The 24,490-nt window shown below is 42.4% G+C and overlaps 1 protein-coding gene across 8 annotated transcripts in view; it reads right to left on the reverse strand.

The window, feature by feature from the left end:
• Positions 1–16,462: 16,462 nt before the first annotated feature.
• The window catches only part of map9 (microtubule-associated protein 9), a 125,642-nt gene continuing 117,614 nt past the window's right edge, over positions 16,463–24,490 (reverse strand). For 3 of the 8 annotated variants that reach the window (XR_011354185.1, XR_011354184.1, XM_069926697.1), the window contains 2 exons: positions 18,091–18,255; positions 16,478–16,902 (listed from right to left, as the gene is read on the reverse strand). Coding sequence is in view for 3 of the 8 variants with exons in the window: in XM_069926697.1 (XP_069782798.1) it covers positions 18,102–18,255 (154 nt within the window). In the remaining 5 variants the exon portion in view is untranslated. Of the gene's footprint in view, positions 16,903–18,062; positions 18,256–24,490 lie in introns of those variants that run through there. The other 5 variants (XM_069926698.1, XM_069926696.1, XR_011354187.1 and 2 more) reach the window with 4 other exon arrangements.

Consider the following 24,490-nt stretch of genomic DNA (forward strand, 5'->3'; position numbering starts at 1 on the left):
CTTTCCAAAATTGTTGTAACCGATCACACAACCAAACAGCATGTAAAAAAGTACCAGAAACCTGATCACAACGAAAACAAAGATCTGACTTACTAAAACCAATTTTTTTTAATTTTTCGGGTGTTAAATATAATTGATGTATAAAACTATAATTAATCATCGCCAATCTAGCATTAATCAATTTTCGAACACTATTACGGCAGATTTCAGACCAATCTTCTTCAGTTATTGTTAAACTTAAATCTTTTTCCCATTTCATTTTATCTTTATCCCAATCTATTTTACTTTCATTTTCCAACAAAATACAATACAAACCTGATATATAACCCTTCTTTGGAAATGAGAGCACATATTTCTCAAAATCAGTTTCAGACAGTAAATTCATTTGACGACCGCATACCTGTTTTACAAAAGATCTTAACTGATAATACACAAATATAGAATAACCACTTATATCAAATCTCTTTTGCAATTCTACCAAAGAACAAAAATGACCTTCTAAAAAAGTCAGATAAATTATGTATTCCTTTCTCCTCCCATTGTTTCAAAATAGTATTAGATACCGTGAAAGGAACAAGTTGATTATTATATAATGGTAATCTTCTTGACCACTTATTTTTCAATCCCATTTTATGTAATTTACTTGTCCATAAGAGCCAGCTCTTCAGCGCTTGACATCCTGCTTTGCGGAAACTGCCAAAGTGTTTGGCCTGAAGTCAGCCTGAAGAAAACTGAGGTCCTCCATCAGCCAGCTCCCCACCATGACTACCAGCCCCCCCCACATCTCCACCGGGCACACAAAACTCAAAACGGTCAACCAGTTTACCTATCTCGGCTGCACCATATCATCAGATGCAAGGAATTACAATGAGATAGGCAACAGACTCGCCAAGGCAAATAGCGCCTTTGGAAGACTACACAAAAGAGTCTGGAAAAACAACCAACTGAAAAACCTCACAAAGATAAGCGTATACAGAGCCGTTGTCATACCCACACTCCTGTTCGGCTCCGAATCATGGGTCCTCTACCGGCACCACCTATGGCTCCTAGAACGCTTCCACCAGCATTGTCTCCGCCCCATCCTCAACATCCATTGGAGCGCTTTCATCCCTAACGTCGAAGTACTCGAGATGGCAGAGATCGACAGCATCGAGTCCACGCTGCTGAAGATCCAGCTGCGCTGGGTGGGTCACGTCTCCAGAATGGAGGACCATCGCCTTCCCAAGATCGTGTTATATGGCGAGCTCTCCACTGGCCACCGTGACAGAGGTGCACCAAAGAAAAGGTACAAGGACTGCCTAAAGAAATCTCTTGCTGCCTGCCACATTGACCACCACCAGTGGGCTGATATCGCCTCAAACCGTGCATCTTGGCACCTCACAGTTTGGCGGGCAGCAACCTCCTTTGAAGAAGACCGCAGAGCCCACCTCACTGACAAAAGGCAAAGGAGGAAAAACCCAACACCCAACCCCAACCAACCATTTTTCCCCTGCAGCCGCTGCAACCGTGTCTGCCTGTCCCGTATCGGACTTGTCAGCCACAAACGAGCCTGCAGCTGACGTGGACTTTTACCCCCTCCATAAATCTTCGTCCGCGAAGCCAAGCCAAAGAAATTCATTAAATGTTTCAATATTGGTACATCATAAGTTCGTAATAAATTTTTATTCCATCGAAATAAAAATTCATTCGAAAATTTTTCAGAAATAACTGCCAATTCTATCTGTGCCCAACTAGGCGTATCTTGTGTGGCCATTAATGCACGAAGAAATCTAAATTGAGCTGCTTCATAATAAAATTGAAAGTTAGGTAGCCATAACCCTCCAAATTGAAAATCCCACATCAATTTTTTCAACGCCACCCTAGGAAATTTTCCTTTCCACAAAAAATCCCTAATTACTTTATATAAATCCTTAAAAAATCTTTTTTGTAAACAACAAGGAATTGATTGAAATAAATATTGTATACGAGGAAAAATATTCATTTTTATAGTATTAATTCTTCCTAATAAACCCAAAGGTAAATCTTTCCATTTAACTAAATCTGCCTTAATCTTCTTCATTAAAGGAAGATAATTAAGTGAATATAAATTTTGGTAGTCAGTATTAAATATCTTGGAATTGTGACTGACAATAATCTACAGACTTTGTATAAATTAAATTATGTTCCTCTTTTGGGGAAGGTAGAAAAAAACACCTGCAGAAAAGGAGAGATTTACCACTTACTTTAGTGGGAAGGTTAACTTCATCAAAATGAAAGTAATGCCAAGACCACAATATATTTTTCAATCACTGCTCATTCCGTTACCTAAAAATTTCTTTAAACTATTAAACAATGATATTAGACAGTGCCTATGGAATAACAAGGCAGCAACAATTGCATTGGAAAAACTGACATGGGACTATGGGCAGGGCTTCCGGATTAAAAAAAAGACTACCTAGCTGCACAGGCTAAATTTCTCGCAGCCTTCTTTGTGCAAGACAGCTCCCCCCACCCCCACACCTCTTGGATTCAGATGGGAATGTACTCAATGAGCGAGGGAAAGCAAAGGATTTTATCTATAAATGGAGTGTCAAATCGCAAACAAAACAAATAATCCTATACTTATAACATATGATCAGAATGTGACAGGCAATTAACAAGCGAATCGGAAAAAAAGTAGGGATATCAATAAAAGATGCACTGTGTTATTACCTATGAACATGGGCAATAGAATATTAAATTTGTGGTATGAAAATATATTAAAAACTGTAGCACGGAAGGAACTCTTATGTCCAAACAACTAAAACATAAATATGGAGTGGCCAATGGGACCTTTTATTTTTTTTCTCCAGCTAAGATCATTCTTAAGAGAAAGATGGGGATAAAACAAGTGAAATTGAATGAATGGACTGGAGGGGGAATACACCCAAATTTACAACAAAAATGTATAATGCTCTCCAAAGTGAAAGTGAAAACCAGGGTTGCAAAGGTCAAAGGGAAGATGGGAGTCACACTTGGGTGCAGTAATCACAGAAAGAAACTGGTCAAGTTGGTGTATGGACAGTATGACATCAATTCTAAATACAAGATATGGACTAGTTCAATATAATTTTCTACACCAGTTATATCTTATTCCATAAAAGTTACATAGATCAAAAGCAGAAATTTCAGATATATGTTTCAAATGTGGGATTGAGGCAGGAACTTTTGTGCATACCACGTGGTCATGTGTGAAAGCGAGGCCATTTTGGCAAGAAATTGCAGAAACACTAACCCAGATAACAGGAGTGGCCTTTGCGGGCGACCCAGAGTTATATCTATTAGGCGAAATAAGCAACAAATTGACTAAATATCAAATCTCATTTATAAAATAGCACAGGCAGTTGCAAAACGGAATGTATCGCAATCACTTGGAAATCTGACTCCCCTCTACCCATAGCAAAACGGACTGCAGAAATGAATGAGTACAGGTAAGTCAATCGGAAAAGATTAACAAATATAATGTGAGCCTGTAGTGGCCCATGCACAGAGATGAGGACCAGCCTATAAAATAGTCAACAAACGCGGCAACCGAGTGGACCTGGGCGTGACACTGACCACTGTCCCAGGTAACCTCCCACATGGCGGGAAGACAGGGATCTGCAGTGGGTATGATGCGTGGGCCCTGATGTCACTGCCTGGGCCCCATATTAATTCAATAACTAGTGCAAAAAATCAGTCTCGACTTCAAGTCTTTGGAGTACGTGTCATTCTTCTCCATGCCCACGTAGTGTGAATGCTACATTGGTGACCCTGACTGGTCTAACCAACAGTTGGACCCAAAGATGATGGACCAGGTCAAGCCAGTGACCATCCACTCATTGTCAATCAGGTTCTCAACATGGACACACATGTGCTTTGAGCAGGCTGAGGCTCAGTTCCAGCTTCGACACATCACCATCGACAACACCTGCCACTTCTACATCATGAGTGCTCTCGATCAGGACACATGGCAAAGGCCATGAACTCCTACTTACAGACGATGACTTCAGCGATCCTTGGAGGGTTGCGGCCCAGGTGGACATGCTCTGGAGAGTGAAGATCACCAGCACCATCATAGACCATATCAGCAAGCCCCACAAGCAGCCGTCTGAGAGACAAAGACCAGTGAAGAGGCAACTTAATACCCTGGGATAATTCTGCTAAAATCATCAGCGACAGGGTGCGGAGGTCTGTCGATGCCGCCCACCCTGCAGGTTTCTGGGAAATGCCTTGGCCCACTGTCGGTGATGGCTGTGGCAGTTGGCCCATGTGATAGCCTCCTCTACGTTTGGGACTCCTTGTTGGCCAGGCATCTCCTGGTTGACACTGGCATTGAGATAAGCGTCCTACCCGCATGCCTCGACACCCGCAAAAGCAAGCAGGGCCCAGCAATGAGAGAAGGCAACAGCTCTTCCATCCAGACTTTTGGTACCAGCACCATCCCCCTTCGGTTTGGCAACAGCCACTTTACATGGACCTTCACCCTCGCGGCAGTTGAGCTCCTGGAAGCCAACTTCCTTCGTGCCCTGCCTGCTTGTTGACCTTAAGGGACAGCGCTAAGTGGATGCCAGAACTTTTCAGACTCTAACTCTGGGGGAAGCCAAGCTACCCGCCACCCACCTTGACTCTATAACGCTTTCAGATAATGAATTCCCCCCACGTCCTAGTGGGGTTCCCTTCAATAGTAGCACCACAGCTTTCCATGGCTGAGCCACATTCTGACCGAGGGCCCCTCACTCCACGGCAGGGCACTCTGACTCCCTCCTGAAAAGCTCAGCTAGCAAAGGAGGAGTTTAAGAAAATGGAGGAGCTTGGGTCGTGGGGTGCTCCAACAATCCCTGGGCCTCCTCCTTCCACATGGTGCCGAAAACAGCTGGGGTGGGGGGTGTGGAGGCCATGTAGCCACTACCACCACCTCAATGAGGCCACCATGCCACAGATATCACATGCCCCACATCCAAGACTTTGCCACCAACCCACACAGGGCACGGGTGTTTTCGAAGGGTGTCCTCATCCGTGGGAACCATCAAATCCTAGTTCCCCCCCAGGGCGTCCTCAAGACTGCGATCATAACCCCCCTTTGGCTTGTTCTAATTCCTCCGCATGCCCTTCGGTCTGAAAAATGAAGCACAAACTTCCCAGTAGCTGATGAACATAGTGGGCCAGGTCATCCCATTTGCATTTATCTATTTGGACGATATCCTCATCGCCAACCACAGCCACAAAGACCACGCTGCCTACCTGAGACAACTATGCACCTGGTTTAGTGATGTTAGTTAACAATTAACCCCACAAAGCACCAATTTGTCCTGGACACTATTGACTTCCCGGGGCACAGAATAAACAAGCACAGGGCAACACCCCTCCCTGAAAAGGTCGAGGGGGTCCAGCACTTTGCTAAACCATGTACAGTAAAAGGGCTACAGGAATTCGCCAGTATGATGAACTTTTACCACAGATTCATACCGGCAGTGGCCCACATCAGGCGCCCCTCTTTGCACTGATGGCAAGCAAGTCAAAGGACATTACCTGGGTCGATGAATCTTCAAGGGCATTCCAGAATACCAAAGACACACTGGCCAATGCTATCCTCCTAGTACACCCCAGACCAGAGCCACCTACCGCTCTGACAGTTGACGCCTTCAGCACAGCAGTAGGAGGTGTACTGGAACAGCTCATTAAAGGCCAGTGGCAATCCTTGGCCTTTTTCATCAAGTACCTCTGCCCCCCAGAGCTCAAAAACAGTGCTTTTAACTGAGAGCTATTGGTGCTGTACCTGGTGGTAAGACATTTCCATTACTTTTTGGCCGATGAATACTGCAACCATGCCAACCTGAGGGTGACACTGGCCATCATCCCAGGTGACCTCCCACACCATGGGAAGACAGGAGCTGCAGCGGGAATGCTGGCTAATCACAGGTCAGTTCTCCAGTAATGCGTGGCCCTGACTTCAACACCTGGGGCCCATATAAATCCGATGGCCAGTGCAATAAACTAGTCTCGACTTCAAGGCTTTGGTGTGCGTGTCATTCGTCTCTACGTCTGCGTAGTGCAAATGCTACAAGCCTCTTGCAGACACTGTATTGAGGCATATGGAAATTTTGTGTGCTTTTACATGCATTTTGTATCTATATTCAAGAAAGAAAGTACAAAAAAATCACTCAGGAATGGTAGGTTTAGATTTAGGGAAATTAGCATTATTAAAAATATAGTATTGGAGAAATTAAGAGGATTACAATTCTTGATCTGATGTCCTTCACCTCAGAATGTTGAAAGACTTATCCATGGAGATACTGGATGACTGGTTGTCATCTTGTCAAATCTCATAGACACTGCAACATTTTGAGCTTAAAACCCTGCAGAAGATCAGAAGATAATGGATACAGCCCAGGCAAAACCCTCCCCACCATTAAGAACATCTACAGGGAACGTTGCCAATGGAGAGCCACAGCAATCATCAAAGTCCCCCACCACCCAGCACACACTCTGTCCTTGCTGCTACCATCAAGAAAGAGGTAGAGGTGCCATAAGACTTACACCACCAGGTTTAGGAACAGTTGCTACCCCTCCACCGTCAGACTCCTCAGCAACAAGCTCAATCAGGGACTCACTTAAGGACACTAACTCGTGCACTTTGTTTTTTCCCCCTCTCTGCGTTGCAGTTTGTTCACAAATCTTTATTTGGTCACATGTACGTTGTGTACATTTTTGTTTGCACTACCAATTAGTGGTAATTCTGCTGCACCCACAGCTACAAAGGAAGCTCAGGGTTGTATGTGATGTCATGTATGTTCTCTGACAATAAATCTGAAATAATTTCCTATGGAGGTACAAAAACTAATGCCACTATTGAGATCGAAAGAAAATAAACAGCTGTAGCGAAAATGCTGAAATTGATCCTTCTTAAAAAGGGTAATGGAATTGATTTAAAAAAGATAATAGCAAATAACATGAATGCTTGTGGATTTATGAAAGGAAATTGTTGTAAAGTTCATTAGAGTCCATGCAACAATCAATGACCCATGCATAGTCCTCCGACTTACTAGTAATTGGTCTTTTATGCCTGGCAATTCAAATGCTTGCATCATCCAGTCAGACAGTATGATCCAAATTTCAGCTAGCTCTGGATGAAAAATTCCTCCTTACATCCCATCTAAACTTCTAACCTGGACCTCAAACCTATGGTATTGTTAATTTTTAACAGTAGTGGGTGGGGGGGTGAGGGGGGGGAGAGTTTACCATCTACTCTGTCTCTTCCCTTCACAATGTATTCCCCGATAGATCTCTCTCCTCTGCTTGTCGCCACAGGTATCTGTGGAAGCGAGATCACTGGGTGCATTTAAGGCAGAGATCGACAGGTATTTGATTAGTCAGGGCATCAAGGGTTAAGGGGGGGAAAAAATGGGGTGTGGATGGATCCGCTCATGATTAGAATAGCAAAGCAGACTTGATGGGCCAATGGGCCTACTTCTGCTCCTATGTCCTGTGATCTTTTCAATAATAATCTAGCTTACTTTTTTTTAGAATGTGAATGACTCACATTTACCCACATTGCAGCTATTTTTTAATGTTTTCCAAATCTCCTCGTTTCCCTCTCATCTTGGTAATTTTGTTCGCTTTTGATTTGATGCTTTTCTATATCCATTTCATGATCTAAGGCTGCCAAACCTATCGTTAGTGTCCCTAACTGGAATGTACAGTACATTAAGTGCGCACTGTGAAAAATCTCTTGGAGTGTCCTCCACTGTCCCACCATTTAATTGATGTTCCAGGACCATGCCAGCCAACTTCACTATGTTCAGGCAAAATACATGGGTCTGAGATCTTACTCTTTTCACCCTCCATCTGTATGAAAAATTCAACCATATTGTGATCTCTTTTTCCACTCTATGAGATTATAATTCTTTCTTAATCATAACATAGTACCATACCATATTTAAAACAGCATGTTCCCTTCCAGGATTCATAACATATTGTTCAAATTGTGGATGCATTCTATGAACTCCTTCACTTCAAGCCAAAGTCCAGGAACAGTAAAGCCCCCAGAAAGAGGTTCAATGTTGGAAACTTGCAGTCAGACGAAGTGAGAGGAAACTTCCAGGCAAACCTCAAAGCAAAGCTCGAGGATGCAATCCGCCTCACGGACTCGTCCCCTGAAACCCTCTGGGATCAGCTGAAGACTACCATACTGCAATCCACTGAAGAGGTACTGGGCTTCTCCTCCAGGAAAAACAAGGACTGGTTCGACGAAAACAACCAGGAAATCCAGGAGCTGCTGGCAAAGAAGCAAGCTGCCCACCAGGCTCACCTTGCAAAGTCTTCCTGGCCAGAGAAGAAATGAGCCTTCCGTCGTGCATGCAGCCATCTTCAGCGCAAACTCTGGGAGATCAAAAATGAGTGGTGGACTAGCCTCGCCAAACGAACCCAGCTCAGCGCGGACATTGGCGACTTCAGGGGTTTTTATGAGGCTCTCAAGGCTGTGTACAGCCCCTCACCCCAAGTCCAAAGCCCGCTGCGCAGCTCAGACAGCAAAGTCCTCCTCAGTGACAAGATCTTCATCCTCAACTGATGGTCAGAACACTTCCAATCTCTTTTCAGTGCCAACGGTCAGTCCAAGAATCCGCCCTGCTCCAGCTCCCTCAACAGCCCTTAAGGCTAGAGCTGGATGAGGTCCTCACCCGGGAAGAGACATATAAGGCAATTGAACAATTGAAAAGTGGCAAAGCAGCTGGTATGGATGGAATCCCCCAGAGGTCTGGAAGGCTGGCGGCAAAACTCTGCATGCCAAACTGCATGAGTTTTTCAAGCTCTGTTGGGACCAAGGAAAGCTGCCTCAGGACCTTCGTGATGCCATCATCATCACCCTGTACAAAAACAAAGGCGAGAAATCTGACTGCTCAAACTACAGGGGAATCACGCTGCTCTCCATTGCAGGCAAAATCTTCGCTAGGATTCTCCTAAATAGAATAATACCTAGTGTCGCCGAGAATGTTCTCCCAGAATCACAGTGCGGCTTTCGCGCAAACAGAGGAACTACTGACATGGTCTTTGCCCTCAGACAGCTCCAAGTAAAGTTCAGAGAACAAAACAAAGGATTCTACATCACCTTTGTTGACCTCACCAAAGCCTTCGACACCGTGAGCAGGAAAGGGCTTTGGCAAATACTAGAGCGCATCGGATGCCCCCCAAAGTTCCTCAACATGGTTATCCAACTGCACGAAAACCAACAAGGTCGGGTCAGATACAGCAATGAGCTCTCTGAACCCTTCTCCATTAACAATGGCGTAAAGCAAGGCTGTGTTCTCGCACCAACCCTCTTTTCAATCTTCTTCAGCATGATGCTGAAACAAGCCATGAAAGACCTCAACAATGAAGACGCTGTTTACATCCGGTACCGCACGGATGGCTGTCTCTTCAATCTGAGGCACCTGCAAGCTCACACCATGACACAGGAGCAACTTGTCCGTGAACTACTCTTTGCAGACGATGCCGCTTTAGTTGCCCATTCAGAGCCAGCTCTCCAGCGCATGACGTCCTGTTTTGTGGAAGCTGCCAAAATGTTCCATCAGCCAGCTCCCCACCATGACTACCAGCCCCCCCACATCTCCATCAGGCACACAAAACTCAAAACGGTCAGCCAGTTTACCTATCTCGGCTGCACCATTTCATCGGATGCAAGGATCGACAATGAGATAGACAACAGACTCGCCAAGTGTAATGGAGGATTAAAACCATGTACCCAGATGCTTTTTGCTTATGTGGAACTGACGACACTGGGTCCACACGCAGGTCACCTTACTTTCAGATCTAGCAGATGTAATTAAACTCAGCCATGGGAATTTATCTGAAGATACACTTTGAAATGGAATTCCACTGTGAGGCCCAGGGAAAGCAGTTGTCAAATGCAACACTCTGAAATTGACGAATTAGTCACAGCCTGTCTTGCTCGAGAAGTTTTAATAAGTCTTTGTATCTACGAGATAAACCAGGAAATCATAACATCCTGGTTCCATAATAATTAATCTTCTAAATTGTAGAATATAATGTTCAGTTTTGATTTTGACTGACAAATATTAGAAGGAGTAGGTGCATGATTAATTGTTTTTGGGGTATATAAGCCTGTGGTCCTGCTGCTGAAGTTTAGACTCTCCGAGGGGTGGGAACACCCCTTGTCAAGAAGGAAGATCAGCCAGAGTCCGAGCAACTTCTCTGTCGGGGGAGGTGGAGAAGCTGCTACCAGCGCCCTGAAAACCTACTACAAGTGTGCAGTCGTTGCTTCGCTTCAGCAATTGGGACCAGTCCAAGCGTTGATAAGTATAGTTGGGAAGGGCTTGCATATTGTAGTGTGAAATCAGCTTTTGAATTAGTAATAAACATTTGTATAAACTGAACTTCTCTCGGTGTGTGTGTCTATTTTCTTTCGGTAGCTCAAACACTGCGACCAATCTAAAATGAACAAAATGAGAGGTATAAGTTTACCCAAGACACCAAGGCAAATAGCGCCTTTGGAAGACTACACAAAAGAGTCTGGAAAAACAACCAACTGAAAAACCTCACAAAGATTAGCGTATACAGAGCCGTTGTCATACCCACATTCCTGTTCGGCTCCGAATCATGGGTCCTCTACCAGCATCACCTACGGCTCCTAGAACGCTTCCACCAGGTTTGTCTCCGCTCCATCCTCAACATTCATTGGAGCGACTTCATCCCTAACATTGAAGTACTCGAGATGGCAGAGGCCGATAGCATCGAATCCACGCTGCTAAAGATCCAACTGCGCTGGGTAGGTCACGTCTCCAGAATGGAGGACCATCGCCTTCCCAAGATCGTGTTATATGTCGAGCTCTCCACTGGCCACCGTGACAGAGGTGCACCAAAGAAGAGGTACAAGGACTGCCTACAGAAATCTCTTGCTGCCTGCCACATTGACCACCACCAGTGGGCTGATATCGCCTCAAACCGTGCATCTTGGCGCCTCACAGTTCGGCGGGCAGCAACCTCCTTTGAAGAAGACTGCAGAGCCCACCTCACTGACAAAAGACAAAGGAGGAAAAACCCAACACCCAACCCCAACCAACCAATTTTCCCTTGCAACCACTTCAACCGCGTCTGCCTGTCCCGCATCGGACTTGTCAGCCACAAACGAGCCTGCAGCTGTCGTGGACATTACCCCTCCATAAATCTTCGTCCACGAAGCCAAGCCAAAGAAGAAAAGAAGAAGGGTGTGGCACTGGTAGCAATCTTGAGAGTATTACCTTCGAGATCCTGCCCTAAATTTGGCTTATAGGACTTTATACCATTTTTTCCTGTATATCATTGGTACCTATAAGCACTCTGACAATGGACTGCTCACCCATTTCCTTCAGAATACCCTGCAGCTACTCTAAAAGGTCATTGACCCTTGCACCTAGGAAGCAACACCATCTGGGAGTCCTGTTTGTGGCCATAGATGAGCCGGTTCCCCTTACCATGGAATCTCTAGCTCTGCTGTTCTTTTTTCCTGCCCTCCTGCCTCTGACACTAAGGATGTGCAAGTCAATACTGGGGGAAATTGAAAACCCCCCACTACAACAACCCTGTGCATTTACAACTTTTCATCACCTGTCTACATTTTTTCCACCACCACCACCCAGTAGCTACTGGGAGGTCTAATGTATGAATCTATCAGAATATCAAACCTATAGGTATAAACCAGGGATAGGCAACCTTTTAATTTAGACATACAGCATGGTAACAGGCCATTTCAGCCCATGAGTACATATCGGGGGTACAGATTAATTAAGCGGCATGAACTCCTGGATCAAAATGGCCTGTAACCGTGCTGTATGTATAAATTAAAAAATAAAAGGTTTTCCACTCCGGTATAGACTATTAAACCTACAACAAAGAACCAATCTTTCTTATTTCTGATCTCTCGCCGCACTGCTTTAGTGGATAAGCCTTTTAGGATTATCCAGCACAGCTGTGACATTGTCCCTGATTAGCAATGCAACACCTCCCTCATTTTATCTCAGTGGAGCTCAGTCGAAGCCCTTTAAACCATGATGCTGTGCCGATTAATATAAACCAACTCTACATTCCTTCCTTCCTACTGCCTTCTGCTTTCTTAAACCATGTGCCTATCTATGAGTCATTTGAATGACCCGATTGCAGTTCCAGCCTCCACAACCATTCCAGGAACCCACCACTCTCCATTAAAATAAATTTACCTCTGGCATCCCCCCCCCCCCCAAAACTTTCTTCCACTCACCTTAAACAGATGTCCTGAGGTATTGGCCATTGCCATCCTGGGAAAAATGTGATATCTGTCCATCCTATTCGACATCTCTCATAACCTTTTACACCTTTTATTTCCCATTACTCCATAGAGAAAAGCCCCAAATCACTCAACCTTTCCTCATGAGGCATGTTCTCCAATCCAGGCACCACCCTGCTAAATCTCCTTTGAACTGTCTCCATAGCTTCTTTAATGAGGCAATCAGAACTAAACACAATATTCAAAGTGTGGTCTAAACCATAGTTTTATAGAGTTGCTGTGGTGGGCTGGGTCAACCCCTCACATGACGGGTTGAATGACTGTAGCGAACAGCCAGCGCGGCAGGGCACAGGGGCTTTCCCCCCACCACACAGACGTTCCAGGTTGCAGGAGCCCATTGCCAGGGGAATGACCAGGTCTCACAGCAGAATTATGACATCACTCCCATGAGGCTTCGCCTCCCCTAAAAAGGAACGAGCGTGGTTTGAATAAATGGCAGTTACTGGTTTACTTGCTCAGTGTGGACAGCATTTATTTCAGCAGCTCTGCCTTCAATAGTGCTCCACTGCAACATTACCTTGCGGCTTTTGAACTTAATTCCCGACTAATGAAGCCAACACTAGCACCTTCTTAAGCATCCTACCGGTTCCTCCACATTGCTGAATTCTGCCATTGACTTTGTATTCTGACTTCTGGTTCACCCTTCCAAAGTGCATTTCCCGATTAAACTCCGTCTGCCACCTCTCCACCCAACTCCGGATCCTCTCTAACTGATCTAAAGCAACAAATTCCAGGAAGATTGAGCTGCAAATCCTATCCCACTCTGTAATCGCCATTTATTGATTCAGGCTCACAGTTCATCTGCTTTACCCATAGAATCATGGATCCATAGAATACTACAGCACGTAAAAAGATCCTTTAGCCCATCTCGTCTGTGCTGAACTATTATTGTACCTAGTTCCATTGACCTGTACTTGGACCATAGCCATCCATACCCCTCCCATCCTATCCAAATTTTTCTTATATGTCAAAATCGAGCCCGTATTCAGCAGATAGCTCATTCCACCGTCTCACTACTCTGCATGAAGAAGTTCCCCCAAATGTTCCCTTTATGCATTTCATCTTTCACCCTTAACCCATGTCCTCCCTTTCTCATCTCACCCAACCTCAGTGGAAAAAACCTGCTTGCATTTTTACTCTACCTCTCATAATTTTGTACATCTTTATCAAATCTCCCTTATTCTTCTCAGCCCCAGGAAATAAATTTAATATTTTTGTTTGTATTTAGACATACTGGCTCTTCCGCCCCACAAGCCCATGCTGCCCAAACACACCAATTAACCGACAACCCCTGTATGTTTTTGAAGAGCGGGAGGAAAACAAAGCATCTGGAGGAAACCAATGCCAATACAGGGAGAATGTACAAACTCCCTCCTTGCTGCCCACTACACCTACAATTCTTCTGCATACTTGCTAATTCAATTTACCACATTATCATCCAGATCATAGATGACAAACAACAATGGACCCAACACTTATCCCTGAGGCCTCCAATCAGAGAGAAAATCATCTATGACCACTCTCTGGCTTTTTACACAGAGCCAATGTCTAATCCAATTTACTACAGGTAGTCCCTGACTTACAACCATAATGGGGATGGAGGATTGGTTGTTACTTGGGCTTGGTCATGTCGGGAAACAAGGACTTTGGGTTGTTGTGGGGAATGGAGAGTGGGGACCACTGTATATAGTACTTTTAATACATAATATAAACTTTTACTGTAGTTTTAATAAAGATTTTTTTAAAAATTTTGGTCGTATGTGAAGGCGGATGTAACTCACGTAGGTTGAAAGTTGAGGATTACTCTTGAATGCTGAGTGAATGAACCTTCCTGACTAACTTCCCATGCTAGACCTTGTCAAAGGCCTTACTAAAGTCCATGTTGTCAACATTCATGCGCCTTCCTTATAATTACCTCAAGAAACTCTATAAATTGGTTGAACATGACCTACAACGCACAAAGCCATGTTGATTTTCCCTAATCTGTCTCTATCTATCCAAATATTTGCACATCTGATTTCTTGGCATTCGTTTCAATAACTTACTACTGACGTCAGGCTTGCCAGCCTACAATTTCCTGGATTATTCATAGACCCTTCATATTCTTGCATTAAAATACAGACACTCAGCCCACATACCTCACTGTGAACTTTCACTTGTCCCTTGACAAGGTCTTGAATGGTAGGCTGGTCTGGAAGGTTAGATACAGGGTAACCTAGCATGGAATACAAGATTGATTTAGTGCTCAGAGTCACAGGGTGGGAGCGGAGGGTTGTTTAATAGTTTTGAGGTCTGTGACTGCAGATTGATGCTTGGTTCACTGTTGTTCATCCTCTATATTAATGATTTGAAACAGAAGGTAATTGGCTTTATTAGTATGTTTGCGGATAAAATTGGTCATGCAGTGGACAATGAAGGATATCTTAGATCACAACAGTATTGAGATCAATTGAGGAAGTGGGCCAAAGAATGGAAAATGGAATTTAATTTGGACAAAGACATTTTGTTAATTTAAACCAGGGTTAAGACTTGCATAGTAAATGGTAGGACCCTGGTGCAGCACACAGAGACCCAAAAAAAATCAAAGTATATAGATCCTTGAAAGGGTTAGGGTCTGACACAGGTGGACAGATCTGTCAAATTTGTAATGAGTACAAGAATTTGGATTTTATGCTGGAAATTTGCAAGGTGTTGGCGAGACCACATTTGGAGTATGGTGTGCAGTTCTGGTTGCAAGTCACAGGAAAGATATGAGTAACCTATAGAAGATGCAGAAAATATGTGTAAGAATATTGTCGGGACTGGAGGAATTATGTAAATAATGATGATGAGATTTATTATCATAAATGTAAGTTCAATGTACAAATGCAATGATTTTTTTGCTCGTAGTAGGTATACAGGGACATAAAATACACTAACAAGCCATGTATAAATGAAACTAACAAAATGCACTATGAAAGAATGACAATAATATAGAATTACAGATTAATGTTCACAGTTGCAGCAACGCAAAAATGTGTTGTTTCAATAGTACAGACAGACTTTTGATAATCTAGGAGTAGCTTTATAGTTCGGGTTGAATGGGGACATCAAGAGATTGATTGATAGCAGTTGGAAATGTTCCTGAACCTAGAGGTTCTGGACTTCATGCTTCTGTTCTTTCCACCTGAAAATACCTGTGAGAAGGATTGTGAAAAGGATGATGTAGATCCTTTATAATGTTGGCTGCCTTCTTGAGGCAGTCTTCTATGGACAGGAGACTTAGTTGGCCTGACACTTTCTGCAGCCTTCCGTGTTCCTGGGCATTCAATGTTCCAAACCAGGCCATGATGCATCCAGTCAATATACTTTCCACTGACCTGCAGACCTTTGATAATGTCACTGATGACATGCTGACTCTCCCCAAACTCCTGAGAAAGTTGAGCATTGGTGTGGCTTCTTCACAGCTGCTTCAAGAAGAGACTGGATAGACTGGGACTGTTTTCTCTGGAGTGAAGGAAACTGCGGGATGATCTAATAGAGGCTGATGAAATGGATTGTCACAGTCTTTTTCCCAGAGCAGGGGAAAGTAAAACTTGAAGACACAGCTTAAAGATGAGAAGGTAAAGGCTTAAAGGGAACTGAGGGGAATGGGTGTGTGGAACAAGTTGCCAGAGAAAGCGGTAGAGGTACAATTGCAATGTTTCAAAGTCTTGAGGCAGGTACATAGATATGAATGGTTTGAAAGATATGGGAACCAACCAAGGAAGGCACCTTTGTCAGCAGGGACAAGTTGTGCCGATGACCGGTTTTCAGAATGTATAACTCCATGGCTCAATAAGCTTCCACAGAATGATTGTTTTGTGGAACAATCAATTCCACAAAATTGGAATTTTTTTTTCCTACTGAGATGAGAGGTTCCATTCTTACTGGGAGCTCAGAGGACAGTGATAAATAAAATCTGTCCCTTAAATGTCCGTCACCAACAGACCACTCATGAACTTTGCTTAGTTGTGCTCATGAAGCCCTCTTTTAAATTCACGGTCAGATTCATTAGCACCAAGAACTATAATTGGTTAAATATATTGGCTGAAAAGATCATCAGGGAAGATGCATGAAAAGTGATCAGAAGGCCCTTATAACATTAGCTTAACAAATTATCCCAACACATAATATGTTAAGCTCATGTTACTTGCATTAATTCTGTACACCCAACTCTGAAACCACGTTTATAGAAATTTGAACATTTATCTAACACTTGATATCATATTTTTCATTATGACCATCGTCCCCAATGATGGCAACTCATAGCAAAATGTTTAATTTGTTTATTCCAGCCTACTTGTGATTACATTCTTCCCAGCAATCCAATGGCAGAGCAAAGAAATTTGGGAAATTGATTCCTGACAGCTAAATATTGTAAACCTGACGCAATTCTGTATTGAGCAGTCCTCAGTGGTGCAGCATTTCATCTGGAATTTCTGACGACACTATCTTCAATTGCTCCTGGTTTGAAGTGTCATCTGCCATGTCTTGGATTCGTTAATGTGGTTGAATGGTGGCATGGCCTTCAACAACAGAGAACAGAGCCCATCTCCAAAGAATGCCTGAAAGATTTGATTTGCTTTGCTGGAACTCAGTACTGTAAGGTTATTTTTAAAACTAACATTCAGAAGCAATTAAAAACTATTAAATATAAAATGTTTAAGACCTTTTAAAATGACTTATTTTGCAACATAATAAGCTGAGAAATATAATGACAAATATTGAAATATAATTGCTGAGAAATCCCCAAAATTTAAAAAAGCATTACTTACCTTCCCCTCTGCATTATTATCCATACAGTAGAACACTGGTGCAGCTCGTACAACTGTTACCTCACAGCGTCAGCGATATGGGTTCAATCTTGATCTCTGGTGTAGAGCGTGAATGCTTTACCTCCGATATTGTGGGTTTCCTTGGAGGGTTCTGGTTTCCTCCCACATCCCAAATTAATTCTCCAGGGAAATTGTCTCAAGTGTGAGGGTGATTGATGAAATTGGAGAAGGTTTGGGGGTGGTGGGTGGGGAGATAAGAGAAGCTTGCGGAAAATAAAATGATTGCTTGATGGTCTGTATTACTCATGTGCATTGAAATCACTCAGATCAGAGATCATGTGCTTGGTCTAAGCTGACCCAAAATCCAGAGAGAAATTCCTCAGAATGGGGAAATTACAACACTTACCAGCAAAATCCAAGTCAGCCTTAAAGATGATAGTTTTGTTTCATCCGACAATTTATTTACAATCTTAGAACATAAATCAGTTTTTCTTGGAGTCGAGGAAGAGGGGACACAGTTGAGGTATTTATATTGATGAGAGGTACAGACATTGGGCTACAGGAAACTTTACCCCCATGTTAAACTGAAGGACAGATTTATGTTAAGTAGCAAGAAATTTAGAGGGAATCTGAGGGGAACCTTTGTTGATCAGAGGGTGGTAAATCACTGGAATACACTCCCTGAGAAAGCATGAAACCAATCACTGACAGCATCATCTACGATATGTCTGCACAAGCACTTGGGTTGCCAGGGCATTGAGCCAAATGCTGGAAGAATAATACAGGCAAATGCTCTCTGGTCAGTATGGATGTGGTGCACTGAATGGCCTGTTTCCAGGCTGTATGAGACTACAACAATATTTTTGTTCAAGGGATCAGAGATTAAATTTGTTCTGTTTTTCTTTAAAATCATGCATTGTTACTTTGTAATAACTGAGATTCAGAGGTAATTAAAAATGTAGTTCAAAATTTACTCACTTTGAAATAATTTAAGAAGCATTACAATGTTTGTTTACCACTGTTATACAATGATCATTTTCCAAATGGAATTGTTTTATTAGGGGGACTCCAGGGAGGTGGTGGATCCCTGTATAATGTGCACTTGATTTTCTTTTGCCTTTTTTCCTTTTTTTCTTTCTGTGCCTGTTAAAAAAACAGCAGTGCAATAATGAGAAATTATTATTTGTTTCATTTCATCCAAATTAAGAGATTAAATCAAGCCAGTTTGAAGCCAATAATTTCCATGGGTTCATGGAATATAGAAAATAAAGTTCAGGTAAAAATTGACACAAGTGCAAAATAAGATTTCATTTGATCTAAAACTGAAACATAGCCGGAATTGTGGAAGTGCGGAAATTGCATCTAAACATTAAAAATGCAAAATAAATCTTGCACTGGATTTAAGAAGGCCAAGTTAAAGCTTAATTTCTGTACATAGAATGCCAAAACGAACACGACAGCCACTAGTGCCAATTGGCATACTGCAGGCATGCTGTTCTACCACTGTCTGCGGCTCTTACTCTTCGTACTTACTCAAAAATTACCCTTTAATCGGTAATCATAGTTTTGGTATTGACTTTGAGGAATGTAAGAATGTAGGAAAGAGGCTCATCAGCAAACACTCAGTTAATACCTTCCATCTCAGAACTATTTCTGCAGTTTGGTAAGAAATTAAAATTACTTATCTACCCTGATAGGTAAGAGTACACAATATGTATCCTAAAATGTATGGAGTTAATACGATTTGATCTTTTGCCAGGGAATTTAGAGTGGCAGGCCCCACTATGAGTGTGCAGTCTTCCCAGAGTAGATATTCTGTATGTGCCATATTCAGGAAAGTATTCAATAAACAGCATCTTCCCAAATGTTCGGGACAAAGACATATTTTTCCGTTATTTGCACTTGTGCTCCATAGTTTTAAATTTGTAATCAAAAAATTCACGTGATTAAAGTGCACATTCCAGATTTTATTCAAGGTTATTTGTATACATTTTGGTTTGACCATGTCGAAATTACAGGACTTTTTATACATAGTCCCCACATTTCAGGGCATCATATTTGGGACATATGTGCAGTATATTAAAGTAGTCAAGATTAGTACTTTGTTGCATATTCCTTGCATACAGTGACTGTTTGAAGTCTGTGATTCATAGACATCACCAGGTGCTGAGTATCTCCTCTGGTGATGCTCTGCCAGGCCTCTACTGCAGCCATCTTCAGCTCCTGCTTGCTTTGGGGTCTTGTCCCTTTAAGTTTTCTCTTCAGCATATATGGAAGGCATGCTCAATTGGATTAACATCTGGTGACTGACTTGGCCATTCAAGAATTTTCCAGTTTTTAGCTTTTAAAAACTCTTTTGTTGCTTCAGCAGTATGTTTGGGATTGTTGCCCTCCAATAGGATGAAGCACTGTCCAATAAGTTAGGAGGAATTTGCTTGAACTTGAGCACATAAGATATATGCACCTCAGAATTCATTTTGCTACTGCCATCAGCAGTTATCATCAATGAATAGAAGTCCACCATTACCTGTGGCAGCCATACATGCCAGGCCATAACACCTCCAACACTATGTTTCACAAATGAGGTGCCATGCTTTGGATCTTGGGCAGTTCTTTTATGTCTCGACACTTTGCTCTTGGAATTACTCTGATAGAGGTTGATCTTGGTCTCATCCATCCACAAGACCATTTTCCAGAATTCTGCAGGCTCTTTTAAATACTTCTTGGCAAACTGTAATCTGGTCATCCTGTTTCTGTTTCAAACTAGTGTTTTATATCTTGCAGTATAGCCTCTGTATTTCTGTTCATTAAGTCATCTGCGGACAGTGATCCATTGACATATCCACACCTGCCTCCTGAAGAGTGTCTGATCTGTCGGACAAGAGTTTGGGCATTTTCATTAATATGATGAGAATTCTTCTGTCATTGCAATGGAGGTTTTCCTTGGAATACCAGTCCCTTTGCAATTACTGAGCTTACCATCTTCTTAATGATGTTGCAAACTGTTGAATTTGGTAATCCTAAGGTTTGGGTGATGTCTCTTACTGTTTTATTCTTGTTTTTCAGCCTCCTAATGGCTTCTTTGACTTTCATTGGTACAACTCTGATCCTCATGTTGAAATATGGCAATTGCAGACTTCAAAGTTGATCAAAAGCTTAGAAGCAAGCCCAGCTCTCTCATACCTGCACCAATGAAGCAAGTAAACATACCTGAGTACTCACAAACACCTCTGAAGCCAAATGTCCCAAACATCATGGTGTCCTGAAATGAGGGAACTATGTATAAAAGCGCTGTAATTTCAACAAGATCACACCTGCAAGCTCACACCAAGACACAAGAGAAACTTGTCCGTGAACTACTCTTTGCAGATGATGCCGCTTTAGTTGCCCATTCAGAGCCAGCTCTTCAGCGCTTGACGTCCTGCTTTGCGGAAACTGCCAAAATGTTTGGCCTGGAAGTCAGCCTGAAGAAAACTGAGGTCCTCCATCAGCCAGCTCCCCACCATGACTACCAGCCCCCCCACATCTCCATCGGGCACACAAAACTCAAAACGGTCAACCAGTTTACCTATCTCGGCTGCACCATTTCATCAGATGCAAGGATCGACAATGAGATAGACAACAGACTCGCCAAGGCAAATAGCGCCTTTGGAAGACTACACAAAAGAGTCTGGAAAAACAACCAACTGAAAAACCTCACAAAGATAAGCGTATACAGAGCCGTTGTCATACCCACACTCCTGTTCGGCTCCGAATCATGGGTCCTCTACCGGCACCACCTACGGCTCCTAGAACGCTTCCACCAGCGTTGTCTCCGCTCCATCCTCAACATCCATTGGAGCGCTCACACCCCTAACGTCGAGGTACTCGAGATGGCAGAGGTCGACAGCATCGAGTCCACGCTGCTGAAGATCCAGCTGCGCTGGATGGGTCACGTCTCCAGAATGGAGGACCATCGCCTTCCCAAGATCGTATTATATGGCGAGCTCTCCACTGGCCACCGTGACAGAGGTGCACCAAAGAAAAGGTACAAGGACTGCCTAAAGAAATCTCTTGGTGCCTGCCACATTGACCACCGCCAGTGGGCTGATAACGCCTCAAACCGTGCATCTTGGCGCCTCACAGTTTGGCGGGCAGCAGCCTCCTTTGAAGAAGACCGCAGAGCCCACCTCACTGACAAAAGGCAAAGGAGGAAAAACCCAACACCCAACCCCAACCAACCAACTTTCCCTTGCAACCGCTGCAATCGTGTCTGCCTGTCCCGCATCGGACTGGTCAGCCACAAACGAGCCTGCAGCTGACGTGGACTTTTTACCCCCTCCATAAATCTTCGTCCGCGAAGCCAAGCCAAAGAAAGAAGAAACAAATAACTTTGAATAAAATCTGGAAAGTGCACTTCAATTACAACTTTAAAACTGTGGAGCACAGGGGCAAATAAAGGAAAAAAAAACATAATATCCCAAACATTATGGCGGGCACTGTAGTACAGACATAAAAATATTTGGCATTTATTTATCAGAACATTCAATTTGACAGTGACCAAATATTAAGAACCATTTGAGCATGGTCTGAAATAATCAGTATTGCTTTGCAACTCTGCTTTGCAGAATCACAGTTGAACATTGAGTATAAGTTGTTCAATTAGAAAATGGCATGGAAGTGGGTATTTAGAGAACAGAAATTCAAGAAAAACTGGTCAGACGTTTTGCCTAAAATGATAGCCACAGATGGACTTCAAAATCATTGAAAGGTGGAGTTGATTGTTGATTTTAGGAAGGGAAATTCAGATCTTTGGGAGATCAGAGGTGGAGAGGGTGAGAAAATTTAAGGTGTTGGGAGTCACTATCTCGGAGGATTTTTCCTGACACTAATGGCATCCTGAAGAAAGTGTGTCAGCATCTTTACTTCCTCAGGAGTTTGCAGAAATTTAACATGACATCGGAAACCCTGGCAAATTTCAACAGATGTTTGGCGGATAATGTGCTAACCAACTGCATCATGGTCTGGTAATGGGACACCAATACCCCTGAACGGAAAGCCTTGCAAAAGGTAGTGGATACAGCCCAGTACGTCACAGGAAAAACACTGCTCACCATCGAAAACATCAAATGAGTATGCTGCCATCAGAGAGCAGCACCAATCATCAAGGATCCACACCACCCAGCACACGCTTTTTCTCATTGCTACCATCAGGAAAGAGGTATCCACACCACCAGGTTTAGGAACAGATGCTATCCCTCCACCATCAGACGCCCCAACAGCCAACTCAATCTGAGAGTCATTAAAAGGACTCTTTTGCATTTTATGGATTTTTTTCTCAGTATTTGCACAGTCACTTTGTTTACATTTCTTTATTTATTCACATGTATATGTATGTCCTTGACTTCAGTTTTTTTGCCCTACCAATAAGTGGTAACTCTGCCTCACCAACTGGAAGAAGAATCTCAGGGTCATATGGGATGTCATGTATGTACTCTAACAATAAATTTGAACTTCGAACTTTAAAAAAAAACATTTAATTGTTTGCATCATTAGAGAAAAAAATGAATAAAACATTAATTAAAATATCCATCGCCAATGATACAAAAATACTTTTATATTTTTCTTCCCATCCCCCCTCCCACCCAAAAGAAAAGGAAAGAAACACCTACCATTTAATGTACAACAATATTAGCACATACAATCATTAATTGTTATTAAAAATGACTAATTAAGAGGAGTCGATAAGATAGAAGAGGTGGACGGAAAATAATCCATAAAATCTATATATGGTTTCCAAATACTATAAGAATTTTCAACCCACTTCCTTAAACTATACGTAATTTTTTCCAAAGGTATACAATTTTGCATCTCATTATACCATCTACTTATTAACACTTCTCATCATATTTCCATGATATCGTTATACATTTCTTTGCAGTTGCTATTGCAATACTTCAAAAATGTTTCTTGTTATTTGTCCAATTTCAATTTTATATCCTTTTCATAACTATCTCCAAGTAAAAATAGTCTTGGATCCTTTGGTATCTTTATCTTCATAATTTGCCTAATAATAAACTCAGTTCATTCCAAAACCTTTCCACTTTTTCACAAGACTACAGTGAATGCAAAAAAGTCCCTCTTCCTTTCACACATCAAAATCCTAATTATTCAAATAAGTGTTTAAGTCCATTTAACTTATGTGGAGTGTAATACAATTGATGAAGAAAATTATATTGAACCATTTGATATATAACATTTACTGTATCCATAACACGTTCATAACATAATTTTGACTAAATCTCCACCTGAAATTGTATATTTAAATCTTTCTCCCATCACATTTTTGATTTATATAAATCATTTTTCTTTGCAGTCTCTTGTCATTTTATATACATACTAGTAATACATTTCTTAACAACAAATGTATCTGTTATTATATCTTAAAACTGACTTTGTTTAGGGAGTCTAAAATCTGCACCCAGTTTCTTTTACAAATACATTTTTAATTGATAATATGCAAAAAATGTATTATTATGTATATTGTATTTATCTTTTAATTGATCAAAAGTTCAGAAAAAAGATCTTAAGAAACAATCTTTTATTTTCTGTATACCTTTACCAATTATCAAATAAAGAATTATTCAAAATAAAAGGTTTGATTTTGTTTTAACAACATTTTTAGTAATTAATAATTTTTAATTCCTCTCTCAATATGAATTCTATTCTATGTGTTTCAAATATGTTTCAATATGGAAAAATCTTTAGTTCCTTTAAATGATTCACTATTTCATTTATACAAAATTAACTCTGGAAAAGTTTCACCAATTTTATTCATTTCTATTTGAATCCAAGCTGGTTTTTCACCCCGTTGATAACAGGAGGACAAAAACCTCAATTGAACTGCTTTAAAATAATTCTTAAAATTTGGTTGTCTTAGTCAACCCTACCAACTTTGCTATCGTTTTCGCCGCCTAGGACCGCTCCATATTAACCCTTGGGTGTTGCTCCATTGATCTGACTGTGCGGGGTGGGGGGGAGACATACAAGTGGGTTCAGGCTCCTGGTCATGCCCACACTCTGTGCCCCGGTCCTCCTCGGCTTAGATTTCCAGTGCCACCTACAGAGCATCACCCTTGCTTTTGGTGGACCCCTACCCACGCTCACGCTCCACAGCGCGCCATCCAACCAGCCCCAGCCCACCTGCAGCCTCTCCACACTGCGCATCACCCCTCCCGCCCTCTTCTCTTACCTCACACCAGACTGCAAACTGATAGCAGCCAGAAGCAGGTCCTAATGCAGTCGATAGAGAATTCATTAAAGCGGAGGTAAAGCGGCTCCTGGTGGAGGGCGTCATAGAACGCAGCATCCGCCCATGGAGAACCGAAGTCCTGGTGGT

Source organism: Narcine bancroftii, chromosome 3 (assembly GCF_036971445.1).
Source record: "Narcine bancroftii isolate sNarBan1 chromosome 3, sNarBan1.hap1, whole genome shotgun sequence".
NCBI classification, from domain to species: domain Eukaryota; kingdom Metazoa; phylum Chordata; class Chondrichthyes; order Torpediniformes; family Narcinidae; genus Narcine; species Narcine bancroftii.